The following is a 23,349-nucleotide window of genomic DNA, read 5'->3' as shown; positions in this document are numbered from 1 at the left end:
CTCACCCACAGGCCTTTGTATTTCATGCTGAGTACCACAGCAAGCGGCCGGGTGAGCACGGAGCAGCCGGCAACAGGCTGGTAAGGAATTCTGCAGGTAAGCCTGCAGAAGTGGTCAATGAAGCTATCAACAAGGCAAGGTGAGAAGGGAAAAGAACAAATCCGAGTGAACTGCGGCACCTTCCCAGGTGCGGTCGCTCTGAGGGGAGCCCACACCTGGACGTCAGGCACAGGGAAGCAGCCGCAGCCACCATCTCTGCCTCTGAAGACATTTCAGATTAAACCTGGCGGGAGGATCACAATCTGCAGAAGGGAGAAAGTTTTCTCCTTCTTGCTACCATCGAGAGCTCGCGGTGTTTCTGCACACACGTTACCCGCTGACACAGCACAGTTTGGACTGCTGAACAGTAAGTACAACTTCTTAATGCTTTTGGGAGTGCGCCGTCTATGGAAGAACAGAGTAACGGTGGCAGCCCAGAGGAAACACACAAACAGACCTGCTGCTGGCTGAGCGCTGCGCAAGCACCAGCATTGGCATCCCAGAGGGCACATTCAGAACAAGGCAGCCGCTCTCCTTGTGTTCCCTCACTGCTGTCGGGCTGAGGCAGTGCCAGCTGAATTCCCACTTACTTACACACGGGTTATGACACAGCAAGGCAGAGCAGGGAAGAAAGGGGCAGGTATTCACCAGAAGCAAAAGTTGGAACCAAATTCAATGCGGATGCTTCCAAATGCAGGAACACTATATTTATTAGGTCAATATTTCATTTTAGCAATACAATTACAGAATATCACAATGCTGGTTACAAACATAATATGGTTTGATGGTTACAAATAATGCTGGGCACTGCAGTCTGTGAGAAGTAGGATACGAAACATTAAGTCTTGACACAAGTAGGGTGGTCTTCCAAGTCTAGTCATGATCAAGATACCTTCATATAAATGACTGTGGCACTACAGGTAGAGATTCTGGTTTAGAGGTGTTTTCTGTGTAAGTAGTTTGATTTATACAGTTATACAGTTCAAGCAACATCTCTTTTAGAATGCTATTAAATTAAAATTCCCTGTAGTTCAATAAGTATAAAAATAGTACTGAACCTGGTAATGTTCAATAAAACGTGGAGTTCATTCACATCATTAAGTAGTAAAGAAACTGTGAAGTCCTAGTTACCATGGCAACATTGCTTCCCATAAAGGAATATACATAAAAGAAAGAAGTTACACGTATGGTACCTGCGACAATTATTTAGTGATCCAACACTGAACTTGTGCACCACAAACCAAGTTTCTAAATATCTCTATATATTTATATAGTATATATCTTTTTCATCTTAAAATTTACTTTTGAAAAAAAAAATGTGCACTTCAACAAACTCACTAAGGCCACTCATGCTATAGATACCTAGGATTGCAATGAAATATTGTTAAACAAGACCCTAGAGCACGCACCTCTATATCACCAAAGGGAAACCTGTTTCACTGCCCGAAACATTCCTGAGATTTAGGGACAGAAGCATTACCAGTGCTGTCAACGTTTTTGTAAGCAGTTTGGTTGATGTCTGGATAAAGGAAATTTCTTCCCTGCTTCTCACAGAATCCTCAAAAGGCCAAGAAACAAACCGTGCAACAGGCCATACACGTCCAACATGGAAACACCCACAACGAACAGTCAGATCTGCAATTAACATTTGGCCAGTCATTTTCTTACTATAGAAACAATAAGGAAAAAAGGGAAACAACGAGCTTTAGAGAAAAACCAAGCTTCTGCACAAGCTTCGTTACAGACTGGTAACAGCAACATCTCCCCCGCGTTATTTGCTGCTACCCTGGGAAGTCAAATCCCATCCGTACAAACCAAGGTTTTGTCCATAGCTTCACTCATGTTTTAGGCACAGCGCATTTTCCTTTTTGTACTCTACCAATACACAACAATAAAAAGGAAATCAAGTTCAATGTGCATTTCTTGTACCATGAGAAGCAACGCAATGGCACCTTTTGCAAATTTCAGACTGCAGCACATTAAAAAAAATGCATTTTTAAAGTTACAAAAGAACATTGTTGTCCCAATAAGTTAGAATCCAGCAACTAAAAGACCTGCAAAATTCTTAAAAAAAAAAAAAAACTTTGTGCAAAAAAAAAAAAGTTTTCAACTACCAGGTTTGTAAAGAGTGCTCATGAAGACTACAACACAGAGGCAGACACTTGTTGGTCATAACTTCATGCTGTAAAAGCAACCAAACCACAGTGCAGGGCCAAATAGTCAGTAGGTGTTTTACTTCAAGTAACCGAGGGATATACTTATTTTCAAACATCTCTTTGCAATTTTCCCCGTCCCATTTTGTCAGTTCTTAAGCTCTGCTTGCCTCTCCTTTGCCACAAGAAGTCATCCAGAATCGCCCATGTCCCAAAAACAGTGGAAGAATCCTGACGTCACCTTTCCTCCCTACAAATTGCAGCGTTCACTTAAAGCAAGACAAATAACTGATTTCAAAAGCTTTATGCTGAAAATAATAAGGGCTTAAACAATAATAATTTTCTATGAAGTGACACCTCTCCTCACCACTTGTAACCGATCGCTCTGTGATTACTTACCATCAGTAAATACTCTGAAGATGCATTTCATTGGAGTCCCAACCCCAGTTCTCCTATTTTTAACACCAGCACCAAGTAACACCATCTTACCTAGCGGTAGGTGCATTGTGCGTATATAAAATGCCAACAATTAATCAAAGTCATTGAGCATTTTGCAGTTGGCTAACTGCATTACAGCAAGGACAAGGTCTCCTAACAAGGCTAACTATAAAGCCCCCTTCCCCAGTACTTACACTCAGATGCATATGGAAAGCTTGTTTTAGGGCTAAAATAGGACAGGAATTCCTTGGTTCTACACTTAATGGGAGGGAGGCGCAGGGTCTTTGTTGGCAAATTCTGTACTGAAAAGTTGCACAGTACAGAGAACATAGTAGATAACACTCTGTTCCTTTAGCTCTACCTAGTGCTGAAGTCATTAAATATAATTAAATGAATACTTAGAAGTCTGCCTCAATGACACTGGAGATGTTTCCACCATTATGGATGAGCAAGTCATTTACCTTCTTCTGTAGCCATCCAATTGGACTTCTACTTTCTCAGGGATATCAAACAGCAGAGACAGTGACAGATTAACAACTAACAACACATCTAAAATGTTGTCTCCACATGCCAATGCAGACAACCAATTTCTTCCAAAAACAAGATCAGAGAGACAGAACTGAAAACTAGAAAGGCCAGTTCTATGTTATCGCATGGAGAGTCCATCTGCAAGGACAGCAGAGGTTCCAAGCTATGGCATGCAGAGCAGGTGACAAAGAATTTTATAGGCAGCTGCAAAGTTGCCTTGCAAAGCTCCTCTGCTTTGACAGCTTTAGCAGTTGGCCACAGCTACCTTTCCCCAAAACGTATGTGCCTTGGCACAACCAGAATTGCTGAAGTGCTACAATGAGAAGTTCAGCCCAACAGTCAAGCCAGGATTTAATTTAGTCACATGAAAAGCATGCTAGTAGTTCCACAAGGATCACAACACATGCTCTTGTCCAAGTCACGTTCCTTGGCCAAAGTCCATCAAAGAGAACTCTGGGTGACTTTCAGGATGTGAATCCCTTCTAGACAAGCCAATACATCAAAGTACACAACATGCTAGTGAAGTAGCTTGAGGAAAAAAAGGAAAGTTCATCCACCCAGCAGGCCTGAGAAAACAGAATAAAGCTACCCATCACAGAAACGGAACAGATGTTTTTGGTTTTCAGAAGCAAACACCTCCCTAAACCTGCCCCATGCTGGAAGCCCTCCTATTTGCCACAAATTGAAAGCAACCCTTGAAACACACACAGAAACCAGAGAGCTGATGTGACAGCAATGGTTCACATAGACTGCTTTCACCAGTATCAGTCAAATAACACTCTCCAACTCAGTCAAAATCTTGAGACCTTTGAGTTTTGTTAGCCAGAAGCTGGAAGCAGGGGCCCGACTGGAAACCATCAGCAAACAGACACCCATAAATGCAAGTCAGTGCCCGTTCTGAAGCTGTTAAAGCTTTCTGCAATACAGCAGTAACATAGCTTGTTGAGGACAATTTTAAGCAACATTCCCCTGCCCAAATTCTGGTACTAACATCACAAGCTTCACTTAAGTAATTTTAATAGGACTAAAGAAAAGAATTCAAAAGAACTTTATAATTAATCACTGCCCTAATGGATGAATATTCAGAGATGAAAATATTTCACCTAAAGCACTCCTATGCAAGAAAAATTGCTATGAAGTAGATATTAAATCCATACATAATTTTAAGTTGAATTTTCATTGAACAGCCTTTGAGGATACACTGCAATGTAAGCCTTAATACCACAGTTTTTTGTTGTTTTTAAATGCAAATACTTTAATGAAAGTATTCCAAGCATGCAGTCATTAAAGCTGCACTAATCATATCACTGCATACTCAAGATGGTATTATTCAGCCTTTTCCCCCAAAGTTATACTTGAAGGCACCAGTATATGAGCTATTGGCCTAGAAAATTTTAGTTCTTAAAGGAGTCATTAAGCTCAAAGTAGTGTCTGAAATTTCTTATTTCTTCTGTGCACTCTTTCTTGAAGACCATCAAGCAGCTTTCCCTGTCCCAAGCTTTATAAACTAATTAAGAGAAAACAAACTCCAAAAAAACATCCAGTCCAAGTCCTGTAGGAACCTTGCTTGCTGAGCCCCAGCTTGGACTGAACTTCCATGGCCAAGTTACAAACCCCTGAAAATAGGGGGGATGGAGAAAACCCAAAACAGAATCCAACTATAGGGCACTGTTTGCGCCACTATAATAAGAACAGAGGTAACAGCAGTGAATTGTTTCTAGTTTGCTATGTTACACTTCCAAATGAGTATTACCTCAACATTTTAAAAAAATAAAAACACACACCCAAGCAAAAAAAACAAAAACCCAAAATAAATAAATCTACACAGCAAAGCAGCCCCCCCTTCCCAACAGAAGAAAAAATTAAGACAAGCTAGTGAGATAGGCATTATTAAAGGATCTTTACAGCTGATTTCTGCTTTTTAAATTAATATAAAGGAAATCCATTTCTGGTTGTACTATTGTTTAATGTAGAAATGAAGCATCACAAAAAAAGACCTGTTGTGCTTTTTGGCATTTTCCACTGACCCCTGCAAACTGTACAATAAGTTGTGTTCTTCAGAAACATAAAATTGAACTGGATTGTAATACAAAACCATTAACTGGTATAAACAAGTTACTGCCTCAATTATTAGAGTAAGCCCATTAAAAAAAATAATAGAAAAAAAGATGACTGCAGCAAATAGTTAAGCATTTCTAGTTTTTGCGTGTGGCATTGACATTAATATCTGTATAAGCTTGCTAAGTAAAAACATGCCATCGCAACTGCTAAAGAACGTTCACTTCCTAGTTTTGTATCTATTACAGGAATATAATTTTGCACTGGTCATACATCTAAATGAAATAATTCTACTGTAAAAGTGAATGCAGGGGCAGAAATATTAAATTAAAGCCACTGGTCCAAAAACTGTTTCTAGCAGGCTGGTCCACTTTTGATTTTCCTGGTCCTGTTATGAAGATTAGCACTCTTGGCTGGTACCGAAGAAAACTAAGGTTGCTGGTCTACTGGATCTTCCATCACTTACAGATGAACACTGGTCCAGTTCAGGATATAAAAAACAACATACGGTCTGTACTTCCTTATCAACTTATTGTGGATTACAAATGGTATGTTGCTCTCCGAAGTGATTCTTTGCCACTTTTCTTCATAAGGCAGCAGCCAAAGCATCCTCCCTTTTCTTAATATCTGTGATTAACTTTGCTACAATGCATAAAGTAGAGAGACCTCTCTTGTATAATTTCTTGTAGTACAGCGTTTATTCTTTCTGTCTATGAGAAGAAAGCTCTTGTTGAAACCTTCCATTCATAATAAGAATGCAACTCTTTTGAACTCAAACAGTTTTATTTAATGTTCTCTTGCAGAACTTCTGCAAAATAGGTTCTTTTGGAAAAAAAAAAAGAAAGAAGGGGTTTTCTGGAATACCAAGTTAAAAACGTGAGCCGAACTAAACATGCCATACACATGCTGATAAGAATTTAACACACATTCATCCGTATGGGCACTCTTCAGTAGACTGGACCAGTGTTTCAATGCAAATTCCAGCCCCCAGAGAACTACATGGTTTAGATTTCACAGTATGACTTCTCCCCTGTAATCTGGGAAAAAAAACTTAACTGGTTAATTGACCGAGTTCTTAGCTACTCTGTCCATCAACGTTCTGAGACATCAGAAAAGACTGGACCACTTCTTCAGTGGATTGAGGACTGCTGCTTACATCCTCCAGAGCATCTGTAACTGAGAACTGCCGATCCCGCAACCGGTTCCAATTGGCCAAAATATTGTGGTACTCAAAAACTTTCTCATAATTGCCAACGGAATTGTACAGTTTAATGAGACCTCTGTAATCATATTCAAGTCCACTGTATCCTTCACCAAAAAGCTTCTTTCCTAAAGAAAGGCAGGAGATAACAAAATTAAAATTCAGTATTTAGTTTGAAACCACACAAAAAATAGAAATACTGCATTTTTAGTTATTCAGTAAAACACTTAACACATTTCAAAAAGCTTTTTTTTTTGTATTGAAGCTGCTATGTAAACAAACACTGTAAGAATCACCTACCAATTGCTATGGATCTCAAATAAAGCTTTTCAGCATTTTCATACTGATTCATATCATAGTTATAGAGAGAAGCTAGATGTCCCACTGACAGTGCAACTTCATAATCCTCTTGACCCAGGAGCTGCTCCTTAATCTGAATTGCCTTGATGTGCATTTCCTCTGCTTCCTGTGAGGAACAAATTCATATGGGTCAGACGCCACTCACTGCACCATAAAGACTTAAAGAAACATCTACGCAGTGGTTAAGTAGTCAAGCATTTCATAAAGGGCAAAAAATAAAAAGATAGGAAGGCCAAAACCAGACTAAGTTCTCCAAATTCTTATTTTAGATCATCAGCAAGTAACATCACTTTGCATCCTGCCCCCAAAGGCATCTTAATTATTTTTGTGCAAAGCTTTGGACAGGTGAAATATTAAAATGGAAGTTCTCTAACCATGAAACTACCAACTGAGGTTATGAACCAGGGACATAAAGTACAGTTTGCTTTGACAGATCTATAGGCATCTTGTAAATCATACGTCAAGAGATTCACATCAGAAGATCTTACCTTAAACTTTCTCATGGACTGATACAGTCTTCCAAGGTTGCCATAATGTTTTGCTGTTTGTACATTAAACTCCCCAAAGGCTTTTTTAGCTAACTGAAGTGAGGACAGATGCAAGTCATGAGCTTCTTGAAGTAACCTCTGCTCAGTTTCCTTGTTATGACAGTCTATTGCAATCTCCTCCAGGATAAGTGCTGAGTATAAGAAGAAAAGTGACATCACCATGTTGTAAACACAGATACACCAGCTATAGGTAGCAGAAAGTCATCCACCCAAGAAATCTCAGGAGATATCTAAATTGGGATTTATGTTTATTACAAAATGCTTTCAAACTTTACAGCTAGATATCAAAGTTACCAACACTTTTTTATATTCTGTATTTTTACTGCTATTATCTAAAGAATCAGTTCAACTAAGTTTTAAAGAATTTTAAATTTGTACTTTACAAGCATGTTGACAAAGAACATTGAGGACTACAGGGAGTATTCTACAACCATCTCAACTTGGGAAAAAGCTTATGCTACATTGCCTCTGCTGGAAACAGAATAAACACAACTGAATGACTGCTCTCCACTGACAAAATATTAAACTGTTCCAGTAATGCAATTAAGGGAACTACCTTTAACTCTCTTTGAAGATGCCAAGAGAAGATGGTCTTCTGGGAGAATGTGAGTTATAATGCCAATAGCACGTTCAGCATGGAATCTGAAAGAGTTTAAATATATGCATCCTCATTGCTATTTAAATTAGCAGCTGACTGGTAAAGTATTAACAACATAAATGTAGATGTTCACTGTATTAAATTTCTTATTAGAAAAACCTGTATAAATTAAAAACATTCTTCCCCCCCATTTGGGGTATTAGATTTACTGCCATTACCTCAAATAGCTGTACTTACAGTGCATTGTCAAATTTTCCAGAGCTGTACTGGTGAACATAAGAAGAGTAAGCCAAATCTTCGTGAGCTGTAGCTACATGTATGTTTTTACCTCCAAATACTGACTGTCGAATATCAAGAGCTGTCTGAAAGAGTTACAAGAACACCATTACATCAGTTAACACGGGACAAAAACAAACAAACAAACCCCAACCTTATGCATCTTACTGCTAAAAAGGAAAAAAAAAGTCAAAAAAAGTCTAATGGCTCAAATTCTGTAGGTGTACATCCACATACTTCAGACAGCAAATCCATAGAACTCACACAAGGGCCAACGAAAAAATGAAAGCAAAAATCCAAAACCTACAAACAGTGCAGTAATTAAATGTATTAATTATCCTGAATTAAAAACGTGAGTTTCAGAAGAAATAGAGGCATTTTATATATTAATAGAAACCAAATACATTTAGCCCTGTAGCATACCTGATATATGGCAACAGATTGGCATATATTGTCTACGTTGAGCAAATAAAATCCATAGTCTAGTAGTGTATCAGAATATTTGGGGTGCTTGGCTCCAAAATGCTCCCTGTAGAAACATGCTTATATTACTCACAGAGGCAAGTTAAGAGTACATTTAAAGAGGACTTTTTTTGAATAGTACTCACCGGGCAAGATACACTGCGTGTTTTATCAGCTGTTCAGCCTTCTTAAACTCACGTTTTACAACACAAGCCTAAATGGGTTGAAATGAAGCATATGAAGAGGTGTACACTCAAACCTTCTCCTTGAGATATTGGCCCAATTTCTATTACTTTTAATTCTAGAATAACTGCTGTCACTAGAGGATTTTTTTACTTATTTAACAAGGAGTTCACAGAAAGCATCAATAAATATTTTACACTGACATAAATCACCAAAAAGATTAGCATTGAACCTAGGTCTACATCAAAGACTGGAATAGAACATCTTTTTATGGAAGTCTCTCAAGTTAGCTCTGTCATAATGCTTCTTTGAACAGCTATAATTCAGTTTCATGGGGAAAGGAAAACAATATACTGGAAGTGTATGAAGTGTACCAGAGGTACTACACATTCTCACCCATTCCTGGAAGCAACTTAGTTAGAAAAACATGGAAGAGTCTAAATTCACCTTAGAAGCTTGTCTCAAAACATCCACTACTACTTTTACAGGCAGGCCAACTGTGATCTCCTTCATAGCTTCTATACACCACTTGTAAGCCTGTCAAACAAAGTTAACCAACATAATTGATCTGAAACATCACTGTGTTGCAAATATTAATAAAAATACAGAATAGTCATTTACATTACCAGATTTTAAAAATGCTGGTTGTCATGGTCTGACAAACCTGAAGAAATTATCTTCAGCTTAATGCAGAATGTGCAGTATTCTATATTACGCTAAGGTCTGTATAATTAAAAAAAATGTAATATATTTCATAGAAAAAAGGTATTTTATAATGTTTAACTTATCTTTACAATCACTGTCATAGACAACAGCTTCCTAGTCAAGGAATTTAGGAGCTGAAAAAACCACAGTCACACTAAAGTCACCTTTTTTCTAAACTAGCTGCAAAGTGTTATGTTCTCCAATTTCTTTTTACCTATTCAAATAAACTTTTTGTAACGTGTAATTTACTGATAACCAAAATACTCTGGCAATCTACTGCATATAATTTCTTAATATTAGTTAAAGTACCATTAAGAGCTTGTACTCAGAATAATACACAGTAACCAGATGGTAAATCAAGTATACCTCTGGTATCAAGAAACAGATGGAACTGAGACTAGAAAGATAACATGAATAGTGAGCCAGTCATGGAAATTCCTAGCAGATTTCATAACCAGTTTCTGGAAGCAAAACAGAAACAAGCCAACCCTACTCACCTCATCATAGTGGCTCTTGGCAAAAAGCAGTGCACACAGTTCCCCATAGAGTGCTGCCTTGTTTGCTTGCTGACCATGTTTTGCAAGTTTGTCCATGTAAGACTGAGCCAGTTTGAACGTTTCTTCTCCCAAGTGATATTTACAGTTACCATTTCGAACATGGAGCAACCTTGCAAAGATGTAAAGAGATCTTCTAATCAGTGTTTGAATAAAACATTTCATTAGGCTGCAGCATCATTGATCTACAATCTGGTGTTGTACTTAGAAGAGTACTGGGCTACCATCCCAGCAAAACTGCTCTGTCTGACTTCAGTAATACAAAAGAACTGCTCACAGAATTTTTACTGTTGGAAATATCAAATGATTTTTTCACATTGATGAAGCTCTGCACATCCAGTGCTCAAACCGCTTTGGTGTGTATGGCTTTGTTTTATTTTTCCTAAAGTCCATTCTCAACACTGATAAAATCTCATTTCCAAAAACTCAGTAATATATGGTATTAAATTCCTTCTACCTCCTTTCCAAAACATGGTAAACTGAAACTGACAATAAGTACAAACTCTTCTGCATGCATCTCTGCACTTTGTTTTCAGTCCTTAAGCAGTACAGTATATCATAAATACTTTTACAAGAGATTCAATTACATCCATTCTACACGAGAAAACATCTGGAAGTAATGTCATTCTCTGGGCCACCAGGAAAGATGGGACAATACTGCTGGATGGCATTAGCACCCAAGCACAATTCATAAATGGGGCTGAACAGGGATATTTTAAAATGCATTCAACATCATTTACATAGCAGTGTTCACTCTGAGACAGCAGCACAAGCAACTTTAAGGTCAGGAACAGCAGGACAGCTAATCTTTAGCTGTCATAATAGTTTCTTGGATTGACAACCTTTAAATGCTAGAAGAAAACATGACACCCACCTAAGTGTTCATGAATGAGCAACACTAGCAGGGAAATTTTGGATTAAAGGAAGAGCAATAGTACTTAACAATAGCTAATTTTAGTGTTGTCCAACAGGAATACAAGTAGTAAGAAGGCCAGATTTGAAGGAATAAGCAAGCATATCTGCTCAGATTGATCTAGTGCCATCCTGACAATCCATTCTAGATTCACAGTTTTTGAAAGTTTTCACCCTTCAATACCCAGTAATGAATTAACACCAGAGAAGACAATGCAGTTGTCACAGTTCACAACAACTCTAAACAGCCTCCTTTCCTCCCCCTTCCCTATTTCTTAACACCACCTCTTTTCCCATCTGAAAGATTAACAGAAGCTCCAGTAAATGGTAAAATACAGACAAGGAAACACAGTAGTATTGAAGCACACACCGTTTCTCCAGACAAGTAAAAATTTCAGATTCTGGCTTCTATTTAGAACAAAAGTAAAGAAGATTTTTGTTATTGAAAGCTGATGCTTATTTACTTTGAAGAGATGCACTCAAAATCTGTGTACTATCATATTTCAAGCCTAAAGGGCAGAACTGTATTCCAACTTCATCACAGGCAAAGAAAAGAGACAGCTGTTCCTTCCCTATTGCAAATGCCTGTCATTTAGCACATAAGAAATTTTGGTAAACTATCTTCCATTGTCCCTTCTGGAGATCTGTTATTAGACAATGAGTAATAGAGATCGGAAAACATCAGGAAAGCCTTTGTAAGTCAAGAGGACAACATAACACAGGAAAAAAAAACACAAAGTAAAGCAAATCAGAACATAATACTTTACTGTAAAAAGGTGCTAAAATTCTGAAGATATGAGCCAGTCTGTAGGTGCAACATTTTATACCTTTTATGATACATTATGACAGATCTTCCAATAAACTCATAGGGGAAGGAAAGAACAATTAAGATCTCTCATCTGTATTTCTCTTTTCTAAACCTGTTTCCTATAATCTCATTTCTTTTTCTGTATTTGGAGAAGGTGAGTTTACTTTTGAGGCAGCTTCTCCAGCATGCCGAACAATCGGACACAATTATTTTGATTAATTATAAGTCAAAGGACCAAGTACTGACAGTAGTACTACAGCTAGCATTTTCCTATCCTAGGAAGGTGCACATGCACATCAAGTCTCTCATGGCATTACCTTATTTCTGGAATGAAAGCCAATGGTGCAGCAAAATACTGAAGAGAGGATCTGAAGCTTCATGGCTCAAATTAATTTATACTACTAATAAATACTTCGTAGTAAGACTCATGGTAATTAAAGGTAAACTCACCTTACACAACACTCTACTGCACGAAACCAATGAAGTATTTCATCGTGAAGGGTGCACAGCTGAAGGCAGGAAAGAAATACCTTCTCAGCATCGCTATACCATCCTGCATCTGATAGGAACCCTCCTGGAAAAAATCAAGAACAGACAGAATTTTGAACAGTGAAATGCCTTTATAGGAAAAAGTATTTGCTCAGATTGCCTAAGAACTCTTATTTTATTACAAATAAATAGGAATACAGGAGTGCAGTATTCCCTATACCAAAATACAGGAAGTCATTGCTAACAGCTTAGGGGGAACGCAGGCATAGAGAGCAAAGGAACCGCATTTTACAAAACATCATAACATTGTATGCTGCACATAGGAGTTCTGTCAGAGCTAACCCTACAGTCCTGAACTGAAGGAGAAACATGAGCAGAAGAATTCTCCTCAGCTGAGCATGACTTCTGGTATTTCATAGTTTTTTCATCATGAAACACATCAATATTAGAAATATACAAAGTCTTAACGTTAACTATAAAATTTATAAACGTGGTATTTGAAACATTTGAAATAGCAGAGAGCAGCCTAAAATTTTTAGGTATTTAAGTGTAATATACATGTAAGCCACCAAGCGACTTCCTAAAAACACATTCTAAATACACACATTCTCAAAAAGAAGTTACAAAGATGAAAAAATAGCATTGGCTTAATTGAAGCTTGCACAGAGCAATACACTTAACAGTCTATGAACACCAGTTACCTAGAACAAAACCAATCTGGATTGCTTTTTCTTTTACAGCAGAATCCGATTCTGCTATGTAGGAACACCGTCTACTGAAAGAATATGCCAGTACAGAAGCAACTTTTACTCCATGGTCCATCAAAGCCTGAAAACAATGATGAAGCAGATGTCTGAAACAAAAGAAAACAAAACTTGTTATACATGAAGTTTTTAAAACAGTGCAGTCAGTTGGCATGAGCACCATGGATACAAATGAGTAGTGATTCAAGGAAATAACTCCAGCCTTCTCTCAAACCAAAAGCAGATGAATACAAGCATAGTTGACAATCTCAAGGCTAATGGGTTACAGTTGTTGGATTACCCAAAAAAAATAAAATGAGTATATACACAGTTCTTTACAAGGACACCCTCCAGAACAAGCAAAATACAAGCTGCCCACACACTGTCACAACTGGAAAACAAAGCTTTCTGCTTAGACTCTGTGGGTGGGGAAGCCTCGAAGCCCACCCATGTCCTGACTCACACTGAAATGGCAGATAAATGAGCAGTGACAAACCCATTAAAATCACACACACATAAACAAGGGGAGGGAGATACTAAAGATGCAAAGCTTATCCTGATAACAAAGAGTCTGATCTGACATCTTCTGGATTCAAAACAGATCAAGAGCTAAGAGCTGAAATGAGCACTATCAATATAGGACGATGCTTACCTTTTATCTAAAGCTCGCAGCACCTTTGCAAAAACTTCTAGTTCACAAAATTCACTCCCCAGTTGGCATAAGCGGCCCTGTTGGTAAAGCTGAAAGAAAAATACAAATATATTTAAAAATTTAAGGCCTGGTGCTCTCCTGGGAGATTTAGCTCACCAGTAAGGATAACTTCCAAATTCTAGAGCTCAAAGTGCAGAAGAGTAAATATTAAAAATAAATAGTTTCACTATCTCCACACAGGAGAACAACTTCAATGGCAAATCTTAAACACACAAGCTGTAAGAGCTCTATATTTGGTTTCAAGTTCTTTTTATCTTTTTCTCTTCTTCCCTTCTCCAGACATTCACTACATCTACCTGCATCTTTAAAACATTGCAACTGGAAAACATTGCTGGAAAACAAAGACAAAACCAAAAAACTAGTAAATTTAGTAAAAATTATAATAAATAGCTTCTTTGATATCAGATCAGATACTTCTTTTTTTATTATTATTCTTATTAAAGAGAATCTATCACAGAGCTGTGTGAAGAGATTTTAGACTATTTGTAAGTGGAAATGCAAAGCCAAAGCCTAAATTCAAACAACCAATTGTGATCCTATAAAACTCCATCCTCTGTCTGGAACAAAGGCTGAAGCAATGAAATAATATATCCAAGAAAACAACCCCAAACCCACAAGCTCTGCAATGGATGACTCACCAATGCCCAGAGCTAAACACAGGCGTGAGCTCTGACCACATTAATACCTGAGCTTATATGAGTAATTCCTGCTTGAGTAAATGGGAACGTTCGTGAATTTATTAAAAGCAATGCCTGGTTTTATGCTGAAACCAATTTCTATCTGCAGATAAGCAAATATATCAGTTTAGCCTGTTCATAAAAAACAAACCACGGAGACAGTTCTTTGTGCAAAGCATAGCTAAGCAGTAGAACTCCCTGCTACGTTATGCTATAAATACTAAGAATTTACACAGGTGCAGAAGTGGCTGTGCAAATATATGGCAGAGAAATCCACTGGGGATTCTTAAATCCAGGTATCCTGAAGTCCCTAAACCACAAATGGCAAAAAGTAGAGTACGCAGCCAGAAAGCAGCATGGTCCACTTGCACCAGTCAGCTGGAAGCAGCCTTTTTCAGCAGCACAAGATGGGTCATTCAGGACTGTTGTGGCACAAACATTTGTTATTTTAGGTACTGTAGGCAGCATTCCTTCAGATTTTTATTATTTAAAACTTTTTTTGCAAGGCAGCAGCTCTATGGGGAGAAGGAGAAACCAGCAGCTCACATCTCAAGTCTCTGCAGATGCTGCCTCTCACAGCACTCGCCATTCCAGAGCCACCTCTGTCCTTTCTCCTACCTGCACCGTGCGATGGCAGAACACTACACACACACACCAGGGTGTGCACTCACACTTCACGCCATCACAAGGGTGCAGATAACACACTCTAACAGCTACTCAGAAAACCAATGCTACAACATTCCAACACGCACTGTCCAAGACCAGAGCACTCCTATCAGCAGCAAGGCATTCTGGGCTATTTCAGCAGGGCTTAGAGCTACGAGAAACTCTGAAATGAGGAGTCAGCCACTCTCACCATGCAAGCAAAAGATGAGAGAGGAGTTATTTACAGATAGAATACTCAGATACAAACACAGATTTAATAAAAAATTCCATTTTTCTGAGTTCTAATCATTTCTTTCAATACCTTTATTGATAAGTGCCATTTATCTGGAGCATCATTTTAACCACAAGCCCAGGAAGCAGGTCAACGAGTACTCCAATCAAGCATGTAAGAACATATCCAGCCAGAAATTTCATTTTAGTCCATGTTCTTTATGAAGCACATTACAATGATTCTGCAGCACAAGTTTGTTATTTTAACAGAACCTACAAAAAAGACTTCAAAAGTTCTTTGACCTAAAAATGTCAACTACTAGAAATGAATGTTTTCCTTTTAGTCAACTATTTCACTGGAAAAAATAAAAATAAAAGAGGAAGTCTTAAACAGTATCTGCATGAAATTTTGTTCCTCAGATAAACAGTGCCACGGCCCTGTACTTGAAACAAATCAGAGCTGGAGTGTTTTTTCCACTGAAAACACCCTGGCAGTGAGGGGGAACAGGGGATGCCCCAAACCACACCCTCATTTTTTACACATCTCTGATTTTGGGTCCAAAGGTGACCCATTCCTCACACACCTCTCCCCAGCTCGGAGGGAAAACAGCCCATCTAGTTTTCCCTGGTATAACCAGAAATAGAGTATCCTCAGAACATTTACCACACCACTCACCCCTTCCCTCCACATGCTGACAAGCATTTTAGGAACTAACTCTGCCTGAAGTCTCCTCAAGCTGCTATAGCTGTTACAGCAATAGTTTCAAACAGAATTGGACGTGGAAATAGTGAGACTACGTCAAACCATGAAGCAATTCCAGGAGGTTCAGTAACTCTCATTTGCCCATTGAGAAGCAGTTGCAAGTACTGAAGAAATGATCCCCTTGTTAGAGCTCCAGAGACAGAATTCTTGACCACAAGCCTTGCTACATAACACGAAAAACAAAACAAAAGAGTGATTCAAGAAAAACAGGCCCCAACAAGAAAGGCAGAGGTCTGGATTCCTGAAAAACTACTCCGTTCTTAGGAAGGAAGAAGGTGGGTGTTTTTTTTTTTTTTGTACACAAATTTAACCTATTTGAAGGTTATCAATTATTATTATTTTTTTAAACTACAGAAATCTGTGTAAGAACCTACAGAATGACTTCCAGCTTACACTGCTCAAATTGACGTTAAGTCCGGCACTGAAGACACGAACTAAGGAGCACATCTCATGCGCTGGCTTTTTGTTACACAGTCCAACTGTTCGGTACAGCTGTGGGAAAGCCACCATGACATCCTTCAAGAGCTAAGGCTAACAGTGACTGACAGAACTTTCTCCTAAGCATTCAGAAAATGCGTATAGAGGCGTCTCCAGTTAAACATATTGATAACAGTAGCTTGTAACTTATCTACTGTCCTATCATCATGTATATATAATTATTTGTGAGTTCTTGCGAGAGCTGTCTCTCAGTAGGTTAAGTTGAGCTCTGATTCTTAGCAAACCCTTAAAAACACAGCCATCCAACTGCCGGCAAAAGTAAAGCCATAACATGACAGAGAAAGTAGTATTTTTATCACCAGCATTCTCCACTGTGCACAAATGTAAGAGCAACTACTTTTTCTAAGATTGTTCATAATAAAGATTAATTCTAAGCAGTTGTAAAAGGACCAGGAGAATTGCAGTACTTTCAATGAAAGAAAAAAAAAGAAGAGCTCCTATTGCTCCAGTTTGGAAGAGGCCTGAAAAAAAAAAATGCATTACAGTAAGAATTAAAGCTGCAAGAAGTCCCAAGGAGCCCCCCCAGCATGATTAGCAACGTCCAATAACATAACATGGACTACCATACTGAATTTAAGAAGGGTTGTATATTTAAACAACAAAATCCGCATCTAGAAAATAAGTTTGGCTGCATCCACCGCCTCCCTTCTCTACTTAACACAGAAAGAAAAAGATTTTTTGAAGTCAGTGCACTGAATCAACCCTTTGAGAAACGACTCCTGAAAAGCCCTGGGGACGGCTGGAGGACAAGCTTAGAAAATAATCTGTTAGAAATCTGGGTACTTTCATCTCTTACAAATCTATTTTAAAACCATCTATGAGGCTTCTGGATGAGACCAATTCCACCCCAATATCGTTCAGGGCTTAAAAAAACAAAATCAAAGTTCACAGCTCTTTTCGGAAACCACGTTTCCAGTCAGGAAGCTCATCCTGAAACATCTCAAGCAATATAAACAAACAATCCAAAAGCCTGTATTGAATAAGCCTAATTTAACCGATAGCTTTGGGAGCTTATGCTCTACATGCACAGCACGCTTCACACTTCCACTCACTGCTCTTCCTGTATCACTTCAGTACGTTGGGGTTTTTTGTCTGATTTACTTCCACTCAGAACCCTGCACAAGAGTATACACACCCATAGATTCTCCATAGTAAAGAAACAATACGTTTTCTATGCGGTTTGTCTCTGACTGAAGTTCAACCAGTACAGACAAAATTAAGTGGAAACAAAAATTATTGTTTCAGCAGTAGTTGAACACTTTTTTCATAGTATTACCTCATTGTCTGAGTTATGAGTTTCAGTGTCTAAGATTCAACAAGGACACTGAAAAAAAATAGGCAAGCAAAAGCATATCAGGATTAGAAAACCACACAGAGATTCAAAGAGAAAAAAGCAAAACAAAGAGCAAACTAAATAGTAAGACTCTGAAGAATGGTAAGCAAGGCAGGGAGCTGCAAACTGAAGACATAACAGTATAAGATGTTTCAGCTCCAGTAAGACTACAGATAAGGTATGTATTAAAATAAAGAGCAATAATCACCGGACCAAAGCTCATGGCCTGATGGTTCTCCTTCACTTGGAGGATTTAAAGAGGGGAGTGATAGACAGATATGACTGAATTCAAGCAGTATTCAGACATGTCCCACTGTATGCACCAGTCTGGAAATCCAACCAGATCGCAATGCCTATATGCGTGCACAAGGAAATTATGCTTGTTTTCCACATACATATTTAATTTCTGATGCCCAAAAGCACAGCAGCATGAAAGGAATTAATCCTTTGTGCAGTCACACCGATCGGTCACAGCAGGAACCCTACAAAACACGACCCACTTGCTCTGGATTTTCTCCCTTCCAAGACACACTGCTAGCTGTGACCTTGGTTGTACCCTTCTGGTCAGAAAGGTTTCAGAACTATATGAGTACAGCTACACTTCATCTCCCAGGAAGCCTATCCTTTCCTCCCTCATCAAACAGCCAGAAGCACGAAGCCTTAGGATAAACCAGATCATTCCATAAGATCAGAAAAGGATGCTTGTAATCGTTCCTCATCAGTAAAAGTCATTTCTACTGCAGTGCACAGAACAGACATTCTATCGCGTGTTGCCAAGTGTCAGCAAATTCCTGCTTACTCATTTTGCTTGGTTCAAAGAATAACTAGATGCAATACGAGCACTTCTTTTAGCCACCCTTCTCTTTCTGGGGGGCTACCAGAGTACAGTGGGAAGACAGTTCTCCAGCTACCCACTATCCAGAAGCTGGAGATATCAGGATGTAAATTTATAATCTATGTTTTGATTCACATCAGTGTAGGAGCAGTGTGGAAATTTCATCAACTGTGTCAAATGCAGAAAAAGCATGATTATGGCTTTTAGGATTTTGCCTAGTTTTTTTAATACAAATAATTATAGCACAACTACTAAATGCTATAGGTCTGCACCAAGTATTTGGAACAAATAGTCATCTTCAGTTGTTCCCGTGGTTAATGATCTCATCAGAAAACAATCAAGGAACCTCGGATCCAAGTGACTTTCAAGAAAAAAATCAATGTGAAAAGACACAGCACACAACCCATAAAAGACATTTCTGAAGAACATTAGATATTAGAAGCTCCTTGTTATCTATCCAGTGTTAACCCAACATCAGCTTGCTGCATAAATACCTACAATAGAGAGCACTATGACTAATGAAGCACTATCCCATCAAATACAGCAGGAAAACATAACAAGAACAAAAAAAAATACACAAATTATGCATAATAGAACATAAAGCTGAAGTATGGGGAAAAAAACTTCTCTGTAAGACATTAACTGAACGATCTTTAGACTGCAGAGTTTAATGTCCTGTTTCTGTCAAAAACAACATTACTCGGATGAAATCCCTCCCTCTAAACACCTACCTTTCCCTCCCAAAAAAGACACAAAACAAATTCATTTGATGTTATAGGGTGTTGGAGTGGTTAGGATCTTTTTATTTTATTTTTTGAGGACTTCAATTTATTCCAGTTATCGCCTACTTTTTAAATAAAGTTTGGCGTTTACCACTGCAGCCCAGCTGCTAGGCGTGCTCTGCTTGTGTTTTAACTGCGATGCAGCATATTTCCTTCTTCAGCTCCTAAGCACAAGGCCTCCCCCTCTCTTCCTCATTAAGATTAAAAAAACAAACCAACCAACCACTTTTACTAGGAAACAACACCACCAGGATATACATTAACCCAGCAGAGACACAAAGGAAACAAAATGCACTACATTGGCATATTTTTTTTTTTTTCAGATGCAGGTGCTGCTTGCAATGATACTGGTTATTAACTCTTCCAAACACAGATGTGATAAGACTTGCATTTTTCTTGGACATCCTCATGAGTGTTCTGCCCAGTCTCTATTAATTCTGTAATGGTTGCAAGGAAAAGTGAATAGGCTTTTGATACAGAAAATTAAAAAACAGAAATCCAGTAATACCCTGGCTAGACAAGTACAGATTAACATTATTGCAATCGTGATTATTTGATTTATTTTTCATTTTTAAAGTGTTAGTCATTTTTTAAGGATAAATACACTCAAGGATAAATACACTCAGTACCAGGAACCTGCCTGCTCCTATCACTGTGCCACAGAACCTATTCCTTACTGAGCCCACAACTAAGGGCACTCCACGGCCATCTCATGTTTGGTTCATAAACTGGGAACACATGGGTTTATAAAACATGTCCTAGACATCAGCAGCTCTGAAATCTGTACAATTGAAAGCAATTGGGCTGGTTAATGAGAAATATGATACACTCTCATAACACAGCTGAGCACTGAAGCAGAGGGTACCCTGGTGGGGAAAAAAATAAGACTAAGACTTTCTCAGGTGGCATTTTCCTCCCTTTCAGAGCATAGTGCATTGGCCATTTTCACCGTTGTAATAATGTTGTATCCTACCTCTGTCATCTTAATGAAACAAGGCTGGCAGACTCTGTGAAAAACACTTGCAAATGCTAATTTCAAGTGTTCATACCAATGAATGGGTTAAAAAAGATTTTTCAAGTTCTGTATGGCCACAGCCAATTAACATCCACAGTGGGTGTCAAAAGAAGATCCAATTGATGCTTCCTATTAGTTTTGCAAAGTGGCACTTTCTCCAGTATCACAAGTTCTGAGTAATACAGCGTTTCTTGCAAGTTGGATGTGAAAGACTGAAAAAACTTATATTCCTTCCAATAATCATCAAAAGACACTCCATCTTTCACAAGGTCTAAATGCAGACATATCCGTGCAAGTTATACGCTACACGCCAAACTTCTCTCAAATGTATCTAAAGAATAAGTACTGCTCTACGTAACACCAACAATAAATTGACAGCCTTTCAACAACCACAAAGATGCAACAAAGACTTAGAAGACTTCTAGCTTGCCTTCTGTTAAGGATTGGTAGCGATTTTTGGAAATTCTACTTCTGGTTTAAAGAGCTCATTGTCAGGATGCCCTGAGCATACACATACTAACATAAAATGGTATTTAATGCCTACATCATTTCAAAAAGCACAGCAACTGTGTTCAGAATCCAAAAACAAAACAAGCACCAGACACAGCATGCAGGGAACTACTCAAAGGTGTGAGGGAGTCCTCCTCCCAGCCTGGTTCACCAGTATCACTTGTATTCCTACAGCCATCCAAATACAGAAATCAAGAACCAGCACTCAGTGATGTACAGGTGCACAGAAAAATGTAAGCACTGTTCCAAAAGATTTCTCTGAGCTATGCATTGAGGTGCTGGCTGAAGTCAGACAGCTCTGCATGCAGAGAACCATTCAGTCATGACTACACTTGCTTCAGCACCCCAGCCAAGATGTAGTTATATTTATGTATTAACTAATTTAAATGCAACCATTAAAGAAGATGTATTCTCCTACAAGAAGACTCAGAAGACTATCCTACCATTGGTAGCACTGGCACAACACTCACCAAAATACACCATGTGTTTTTATTTATTCTGCATGAGGACACTACAGAGATGTATATATACTATTATAGGTGCACCTTACATTTCAGATAATCAAGGATCAGCCTGTTGTAAGATACAGGAAAAACAGTAAAAATAATGCCAATTATCATCATTAACAGAAATTACACTGGCTAGTGATTAGTACAACCACACAGGCCCTTAGTACATTTGTTACCACCTCCTGAACAAAACAACATCCTGCTTGTTACATGAGCAGAGCAAATAGATTAAAATGTCTCTTTAGAACTCAAATCTATTTCTGGATTATTTTTCATTATGAAACAACACTAAATGAATCCGATACAATGCAACAATTGAAGAGTGTTAATAGAAGTACATGTGACCTTTTAAGGTCACCTGTGGATGAGTTTTTAAAGCAATTTGGAATAATACATACTTGGGTATTACTAACTTCTGAAATTCTATGTTTTGAAGGCCCTTGGGAACCATCCTTCATCTGTATGAATGCCAAGACAGGCAATGCCAATATCAATGGCCATTCCTGCCAACAACTGAAAATAAGTCTCAAAATGTTCTCCTATGTTGGTAGTCCCATATCTGTAGGGCGTACCCACTGATTGCTGTATCTCAGCCACCTCACCTTCCCCAAGCACACTCGCTGTGGCAGAGCATTTCCACACTTCTCAGCTCTTAAGAGCAGCAATAGACACCCAGGGTGCAGAAATCTACCTGTGTGTTTCAGCTGGGTAGAAACAGTTTCTCTATCTCCTGGGATGATCAGCATACCTTCTAAATACTGTTTCTGCACCCACATTGGATGGGCCACTACGCCTGGTTCACAAAGACTTATCAAAAAAATTACTTTGTTTCACACATCCCAGGTTTTTAGAACTTTACTGGCAGAGGAAATAAAGGTTATCACCACCTTTCTTTTTTTTTTTTTTTTTTTTTTAATATATTGAGCCTTCCCAGGTGAATGCTTATTTCCAGTGGTTCCCACAGATGGATGAAATGCTTAGTTGGTGGACAATAGAGATTCGGGGACTATCTCAGGGCACCCTTTACTCTAACTCTGGGTATTTTAGAGGCAGCTCAGTGAGAAACAGCCACCATGTGAAAAAATGACTTAAAGCTGATAAACGGCACCATTTAAAGATCCTCAATTCCTTTCATCTGATTCCAAACAGGCATTAAAGGTACAAGAGCACGGCAGACCCAGAAACCTCCACCACAGACATCACCTTCTGCAACATGGGGGGGAAAGGAAGGAAAAAGAAAAGACCCTCCACACCCCAACACAAACCCGCGCTCCTGACCTCTTCTCCCCCCCCAGCCCCCCACACCGGGGAAGCGCCTCCACCCATCCCGAAGCCTCGCTCCAAGGGCAGCACCCTCCCTCCTTCCCCGGGCTCAGACAGCCCCGGCCGCTCCGCGGGGCCCGGCCTCCCCAGAACCCCCTCCTCCGCTGCCGCCCCGCAGGCCTTCGTTCCCGCACCTCGACCTTCGGGCCTCAGCCCAGCAGCACCGTAGGAAACCAGGCCCTGCGCTCGGCGCTCCCCGCGGGGACAGGCCCGGGCCCCCTCCTCCCCCGGCCCCGCTCTCCTTCCCTCTCTGCCCCTCAGGCCCGGCCCGGGCCCGGCCTCGCTCAGCACCCCGCTGCCCGCCCTCACCTTGTAATACACGTCGAACTGGATGTTCTCGGGCAGCGAGCGGATGTCCCGGCGCCGGGCCCGCCCGTAACTATCCACCACGGCCGAGATCGCCGTGTTATAGAGCGTCTCGGGCACCCACTCCAGCTCCACCGCCGCCATCTTGGGTGTGC

At 39.3% G+C, this 23,349-nt stretch overlaps 1 protein-coding gene across 1 annotated transcript; it reads right to left on the bottom strand.

Annotated features, from left to right (window-relative positions):
* Positions 1–731: 731 nt before the first annotated feature.
* Positions 732–23,349, bottom strand: APPBP2 (amyloid beta precursor protein binding protein 2). The gene is made up of 13 exons (NM_001030723.2): positions 23,198–23,349; positions 13,708–13,796; positions 13,014–13,165; positions 12,274–12,397; positions 10,047–10,215; positions 9,292–9,381; positions 8,808–8,875; positions 8,623–8,728; positions 8,161–8,285; positions 7,882–7,967; positions 7,266–7,456; positions 6,718–6,883; positions 732–6,545 (listed from the first exon to the last, which is right to left on the bottom strand). The coding sequence occupies exons 1-13, from the start codon at positions 23,336–23,338 to the stop codon at positions 6,292–6,294; spliced, it is 1,761 nt and encodes a 586-aa protein (NP_001025894.1). The 5' UTR covers positions 23,339–23,349; the 3' UTR covers positions 732–6,291.

This window comes from Gallus gallus, chromosome 19 (genome assembly GCF_016699485.2).
Source record: "Gallus gallus isolate bGalGal1 chromosome 19, bGalGal1.mat.broiler.GRCg7b, whole genome shotgun sequence".
NCBI lineage: Eukaryota > Metazoa > Chordata > Aves > Galliformes > Phasianidae > Gallus > Gallus gallus.
Note: the sequence above shows the minus strand (reverse complement) of the source record. Positions and strands in the feature narration are given on the sequence as shown.